Source organism: Kryptolebias marmoratus, linkage group LG1 (assembly GCF_001649575.2).
Source record: "Kryptolebias marmoratus isolate JLee-2015 linkage group LG1, ASM164957v2, whole genome shotgun sequence".
NCBI lineage: Eukaryota > Metazoa > Chordata > Actinopteri > Cyprinodontiformes > Rivulidae > Kryptolebias > Kryptolebias marmoratus.
In genome coordinates this window covers 4,223,970-4,231,563 of record NC_051430.1, presented here as the reverse complement: position 1 = coordinate 4,231,563, position 7,594 = coordinate 4,223,970, and the positions used below count along the sequence as shown (strand labels likewise).

Here is a 7,594-nt window from a genome sequence, read left to right as displayed (position 1 = left end):
AGCGAAGTCGCTCAGCTCTCAGGCTGCCTTCTGCCAGAAAATTCCTTTCTACAGCCAGGATGTCCACTGATGATCAGGGCGTTCATGTTGGAGGAGTCTGTCTTGCCTCCTTCCCTGTTGCCATGGAAACAGGGCCGGTCCAGGTGGAGCCACTGTCTGGCGTCTTGGCAGTCAGGAGGATGTGAGGATGTGAGGATGAGGAGCAGCAGAGGAAGTGTTGTCCTCACGTCTGTGGAGAAGTCCGTGAGCCACTTCAGCTTTCTTCTCTTTTCTTTTAAACTGTGTTGTTTTCTTTTATTTCGAGGGCAGCAGTGAAGTCGCTCTGCGTACACGAGGAGGAGGAGGAGGAAGAGGAGGGAAAAGGATTTTTTTACAGAGAGGAAACATGTCTTGACTCGTCACGGAGATTGTTTTCAGTATTTTACCAGCTTTGTTGTTTAAATCTTGGAGTCTGTCGCGTTTGTTCCGGAGGAATAAGAGCTGTTTACTGGCGTTGACGCCTCTGTGAGGAACACCCATGAGGATGAGGATGGAGATGATGATGATGCGTCGTGGAGAGGATCCGTCTAAACTTTGAGCAACAAACTGAAGCCTGTGGCAGCATGCCTGCCTCTCCTGACCGACACCTGCTGAAGACGGAACACCGCCGCTGCTTGTGATGCTTCTTCTCCATTTCCTTTCTGCTCTCAGTAGTTTCGGTGAGATTTGCGCTTTCCCAGAATGGCTCGCTTCGAAGACGAACCGTCCAGCCGCTACGGAGGCAGCTGCCCCGCGGGGCCGCCCCGAGCCGGGGCCAGCCGGCAGCCGGGGCCTCCGGGGGGCCAGAGGATGTACAAGCAGACCATGGCCCAGAGAGCCAGGACTATGGCTATTTACAACCCGATCCCCGTCAAACAGAGCTGCCTCACCGTTAACCGCTCTCTCTTCATCTTCAGCGAGGACAACATCATCCGGAAATATGCCAAAAAGATCACCGAATGGCCATATCCTTCCCGTGCAGAGCGGCGCGGACTGAACTCCGCTCAGAAATACAAACATTTAACGTTTCTCGCCTTCTCGCAGGAAACACGTCTGTCCACTACATGCGACACTGCATGCTAACACACAGGAGGTGGAAATACTTTCATTCGGCATTCAATTAAGATGGAAATTATTGTTTTTATTTGGCAAGATTTTCTAAAATAGCGTGTCTTTGTTTCCTCAGCCTTATTAATCTAGATTTAATGGAAATGAACCACAATTTGGCTTTTTGTGACAAAAACATTTTTGCTACCACATACTACAGGATGTTACTGCAGTTGTTGTGAAACCATAAAAAGTCAGTCTTTATAGGAGTTTGGCTTTGTTATCATACATGAAAAAAGTAGTTTTAAATTCGTGATCGTTTACCTTTTATCCATTCTTTACCTAGTAGGGAAGTTTTTTTCTAAATGATTTACACCCATGCTCCTCTGTCATATATTTTTAATTGTTTTTTAAAATCCCATTTGTCTTGTTTGTCTCTGCTGTGGACAGGTGGAGTGAAACCCCTGGTCAGAACCAAGTTTCCTAATTGGATTAAGTTTTCGAGCAAACAGAGCAGAGGTTAAAAGGTTTTCCTGCTTGTTAGGTTATGGTCTGGCTGACCTTTGTTTTTGTGCGGATGGTGCTGGACTCTCAGCAGACAGCAAGCCAAGGCGATCAACATGGGTGTGACAGCAAACAAACAAGCTGCATCAATAAAATGCAGCATGTTTCAGACCAGCTGGTGCAGCTAGTAGATCTGGTTTGCTCTGACTGCCACCTGTTGAGCTTTGTGGGCTGCTGACAAAATGATTCCCCGCTGACACAGATTAGGATCATTTGTTGGGATGAGTCACTGTTTAATGTTGTATTTGAATCAGTATGGATGTAGGTGTTGGTAAAAATGATGTCAGTTTGTGTGTGAGATGAATTTCCTTTATGATCAGTTGCCTATCTTCAAAGCTAGACAAACATTAACGTGACTTGATGACGCAGGCCATTACTGAGCTTTTAACAATCCCAGAGCACTGCGGGATGATGCATTTCGGTCCTGAGCAGCTGGAGGCCTGGTGGTTTGAGCTCATTGGGCGGCTCGCTCTCCCGTGGCCGCCTCTCCTGGCAGAGCTGGAACAGTCCTGAGGGGGTGTTGGGATGGTAGTAGCTAATGACAGAACTGTGGTGCAGGGAGGGGGGGTAGCACATAATCTGTGCAAAACTGTGCTCAGTATTACTTTAAATAAGTAAAAACGCCTCCTCCTCGGAAATGCTGCCTATTGATCAGGCTCGGAAGAAAGTGGGACAGAATGGTGATTACAGTATTTCTATCTGACAGGAAGAGAGGCGATGAGTTCCTGAGAAATGCATCTGGATGTAAAAACAACTGGCAGAAAAAAAGCACTCATTATGGTCAGTCTGGTTGTTGGTGTTTTTACAGTCTGAGATCATCAGGATCGTTTAGCGAGAACTCGTGGCTTCAAATTCAACCTTTAAAATAAATTATAGATGTAGACATCAAAAATGACAAAAGAAAATGGATGCTATGTTTCAGTACTTTATTTTGCAGTGAACTTCCATGCATATTTTTTAAATATTTAATTAGCATTTATAGTAGCTTTAAATAATAAGGATTTTTCAAAACCAGTTTGAGGCAGTTTGGTAAAAGGAAACCCCAACCAATATGATTTTAGTTACTGTTGTCTTATCTTTTAGTACCAAAGTATGTTTTTTAAAATGTAAAATGTTTGGATTGTTACAAATAGCACAGTTTATTGTATATTTTTAACACTTTGGCTGTTGTGCAGTGTAGGTTAATGAAGGGAAAGAGCCAGTTTAGAGTTAGCAGTTAAAATATAAATCTTTTTGTTTTATTGTCATCCAAAATGCAACAAGAGAAGTAAAATAATTTTTTTCAGCTTTTCCTTTTGACAGAAGGACATTAGAAAACTTCTGCTTACTTCTTCTTTTTTTAAAATTCACAACCAGGCTCATAATCTAAAGAGAGCTTGGAAGAGAACTGGAAGAATGTGCGTGCGTTGCCATGGCGGAGGACTTTGTAGCAACAATAAAAGCACCGAGGAATTTAGATGAAAGCGAGTTTCAGTGTTTTTATCAGGAGTTGAAATGATGCACTTCTCTGTTCAGATGGGAAAGAGCCATACCAGATGCCAAAGGTGCGAATTCTGTTCAAATTTAGACTGTTTATCAAACATGTGTTAAGATTTTCCTAAATAAAAGAAAAAATCTCAGTACATCTCTCAAAGACATGAAGCAGTTTAGTTGTTTGACACCATCCACATTTAACAACATAGTTAGGGTACCAACCATATGTTCATTAAAATGACCAGGCTTAGCCCAAGCACCAACCTGGGCATGTACCTATCCACAACCTTTCACCCTGAAAATGGAAGCTACTGTTAGGAAACATAACACTAACAGACTAGCTTGGTATAAAGTGATCAGAGCAGAATCTCCACATGATGTTTGACAACTATAAGCATGATTTATATACCCACTGTTTTCTCTTCCCGGTTAATCAAAATGACCAGTAAAGGGTTTAACCCTCTCAAAATCTACTTGTTGCCAATTTCCCCAGCTTTCGATAGCATTATTAGAAAACTGAGCATTGCACAAGTAATGTGTGGAGAGTCAACTGTCCTCCAACATGTCAGACAGGAAGTTGAATACACCCTGTAAGCAATATATACATCTATATTGTACATATACATCTTCATCTTCCACAGACTAAGACTACTCAAAGAGTGTTGTGAACCGGAGACAAATTCCTCGTGTGTGCCTACACACCTGGCAACAAATCTGATTCTGATTCTGAATATATCTATCTGTATTGTTGGCATATGAATTCCTCTTTTCACAAATCTTCCTTAACCCTCTTACTCCATTTGAGTACATGATCCTGGCTACCATTATAGCAAACTGCATCGTGCTGGCTTTGGAGCAACACCTACCAGCCTCAGATAAAACCCCGCTGTCGGAACGTTTGGTGAGTACGACTGCTTCACAGCTCTCTGTTTCACAGGAAAACAAACCCTAGTTTGTGAAACTTGGTGTTCTGTTTGCTTGCTGCTTCTTTTTTCTGCTTTGACTTCTGTGCCCTAAATTTATGCTGATCTGTGAACACTCAAGTGTCCGTGTGTTGGCATGTAGACGTAATCTAAAGGGATAGTCTGGTCACTTTTAAAGTGATGTTCTGTCAGATAGTTATCAGTAGATGGTACCTTGTCAGCTGTGAAATCAGAGCACGGAGTATGGAGAAACGTTCAGACTAGGCTAATGGCTAGCCAAACAAGGGCCTGTTTCGTTTTGTTTAATTGTTTTTCAGGTTTATAAAACAACACTTTCTCAAAACAGCAAACCATGTAAAAGAATGCTGCATTAGCTAATATTAAACCGTGACACTGTTTGGTTTGCACATATGCTCAGCACATCTACATTAACGTAGTAACAATGACAAACTAAACAAACAGTGTCATATTAACGTGTAGACTTTTAATAACAGCTAATGTATTGTTTTTCCACAATGGTCTGGAATTTTTGAGAAAAAGTTGTTTTATAATACTCAAAAAAACAAAACAAAAAACTGTCAGCAGTTTGGCTAGTGATTACTCTAGCCGGGATGAAGACTTTTGCCTCTTTCTCCACATTTCTTGCTCTATGACTGATGTCACAGCTGACATGGTGCTAACTATTGATAACTACCATATTTTCTGCACTATAGGTGCACTGGATTATAAAACGCACTGTCAATAAATGGTCCATTTTTGAACTTTTGTCATATATAAAGCGCACCGGACTATAAGGTGCATCGTTGCCTTCCAGTTTTTGTAACTTTGCACGCCCCGCTCTATTTAAAATGGAGGATTTTGGTGCTCTAGCAGAGCTGGTTCTCCTGTATCAGCATCTCTATGATCCCTCTATGAGAGATCACAGAGATAATCAAACGGCTCAAAGCTCACAGAAGAATACTGCAGCGACGTAAGCATCAAGTATAAACGCCTCCACCGCTCGCTCAGGTCCGTGCACAGAGCCCTGTGTGACTATAACTGAGCCTTAATGCTGCAAGAGGTGCAGCTTTGTAGTTTACCAAAGTCCTACTAAAACATCACGACTTCTTACAGATATAAGGTGCTCCGGATTATAAGGAGCACTGATGTTTTTTGAGAAAATTGAAGGCTTTTAAGAGCGTCTTATAGTCCGGAACATACGGAACATGACCAGACTATTCCTTTAAAGCTTAGAATATAAACAGGTGTCACTTTAAGCCCACTTTACACAACAGTGTTTTTAAGTAAACCCAGAACATTTCTGTTGTGAGTCAGTTTGTGTACACGACAACAGCAAGCAGATTCTCTGACACCGAAACCTTTTCCACCCAGTCTTCTTTCATGCTGGAGACTGAAGCGTCTGTGCACATGTCGCTGAAATGCAAAAATCACAGCGCCACCTAGTAACCTGCTACAGAAACTACAGCAGATTCAAGGAGGATGGCATTACTGTATAAACGTGTCACTTTTTCACAATCAACATGGGAAAGACTCTAATGTTTCCAGGAGATCATTCATGTGCAAACAGGGCGTTAGACTTTTCTCTCAGTGTCTGCTCTCCTCCTTGGTGCTGCAGCTGAAGCGAAACCCTGCAGAGCTGCTTTTTATCTTCCCTGTGTGTCATCACCTCAGGTTACCCCACTACGCCCTGCCCCCCCACCTTAGCTCTCTTGTTAAGCCTTTTCCATTAAAGAAATAAATGCTGTGAGCCCTTTTGTTCAATCGAACCCCTGACAGAGGCAGGGTAAGAGTGTCTCATATGGAAACATGACTCCCAGATACTTGCTTTCATTCACTCACATGTGAGATGGGTTTATTTTTATCTGACAGTTATAGCACACATGATCAAAATGAAGAGTTCAGCTATGTGTTGGTTCTACAAAGTTAGTCTGTCATTACTTTAATTTGGAAAGAAAGGAGTGTGTCCTTTTTTCGATTACACAAACCTCAAGGCAAATTGGAAAGGACTGCAACTCAGAAATGTTTCAGTTATTCATTAGTCTGTTGATTACAAAACGAAAGAAAACATTACCCCTCACAATTTTTCTGATCCCATTATTCAGAATACATGACAAAAAACAACAAACCCTCTGACAGTTTTCCAGCCTGAAAATATTAGCTTTTTGCTTCTAACTTGGTCAGCTTCAGCAGCAGTCCTTTGATGGGATCAGTGTCAGAGCCCTTTCTGGAAAACTGCTGGAAGTTTTACAGTCGATTGTTGGTGTAGTTATTCATGACTGTGGCAAGTGAACTTAGAATATGTACTCAATCAATTAATCTACATTTATTTATGGAGCCCTTTACAACAGCCAGATGTTGCACAGTGTGTGTCACTATACAAAAGTTAAAAACAATACGAAAATGCAAAAATGCCAGAGTGCCACTAGGTTTAAATGCCTGCCTGAATGAGAAGGTTTGAAGATTAGATTTGATGAGAAAAAGGCAAACGTTGATCACAGATTCAAATGCACTTTAAAAGAGGTATTTCCTTTTAGCTCCCAAATGAAAGGTCTTCATGAAAATGTAAGATCGTAAAGGATTTTAAAGGATTTTAAAGGAAAAATGTATTCAGATGAAGTTTCAGCTGAATTTGGTTTTATTCCATAAAATTTGCTCCTATGACAGAATTCAGTGTGGGTTCTGCTCTAAAGATGGATCTGCAGAACGATGCACTGAAACTGTTGCAGTTTGTCTTGTGAACCCTGATTTATTAGAATAATACCTTTCCTATTAACATGGTGTTTTTCCCCTTCACTTTTCTCCTTCATTACAGGACGACACAGAACCCTACTTTATTGGAATATTTTGTTTTGAAGCTGGAATCAAGATCATTGCCCTGGGCTTTGCTTTTCACAAAGGCTCCTACCTACGTAATGGCTGGAATGTAATGGACTTTGTGGTGGTCCTAACAGGGTGAGTAGCACTGGCCTAATGGCTCCCACAGCTGCTAACTGACTGAGCTGATGGGCAGCAGCGATTAATGAGGGGAGGGGGGAGCTTTGCTGTGTGTTGAATTACTAATGATCAGCAGAGCCAAGTCATTCCAGATGGCAGAGTGTTTTCTTCCTGTCTTTGTGAACACAGTCTTGATAAGGTGGTGTTATCTGCATTAGATGTGCAAAAATAAACAAAACAAAAAACAGAAGGAAATCAATGCAAACAGTGCAGAGATAACTGAGAAAAGTGCATTACAGAGAAGTATCTAAAAAACATAACCATAATCCATTTATTTCAGTTGAGCAGAGTTTTGTTCCTGATTTTAATAACTGCAACAATTTGAAGCAGAGATCTTGCACAGTGAGTAACATTTGACGTATGTGTTGTGAATGACTCGACTACTACGACACCAAATTTGAGCACAATATTTGTAAAATTGACTGAATTATAGCCATTCTTTGTGTTTCCGAAGGTCAGTTGGCTGTGGCAGCCATCTTGAATAGGTGAAATCTATCCACTGGTTAATGAGATATTTTGCTGAAATGTCAAACAAATGAACACACACACACACACACACACACACCCACACACAC

The 7,594-nt window shown here is 41.4% G+C and overlaps 1 protein-coding gene across 9 annotated transcripts in view; it reads left to right on the top strand.

The window, feature by feature from the left end:
* Positions 1-311: 311 nt before the first annotated feature.
* Positions 312-7,594, top strand: part of cacna1ba (calcium channel, voltage-dependent, N type, alpha 1B subunit, a) — a 168,826-nt gene continuing 161,543 nt past the window's right edge. For all 9 annotated transcript variants that reach the window (XM_017432700.3, XM_037976826.1, XM_037976825.1 and 6 more), the window contains exons 1-3: positions 312-983; positions 3,898-4,003; positions 6,838-6,977. In XM_017432700.3, the coding sequence (XP_017288189.1) occupies positions 721-983; positions 3,898-4,003; positions 6,838-6,977 (509 nt within the window). In that variant the 5' untranslated portion in view covers positions 312-720. The remainder of the gene's footprint in view (positions 984-3,897; positions 4,004-6,837; positions 6,978-7,594) is intronic.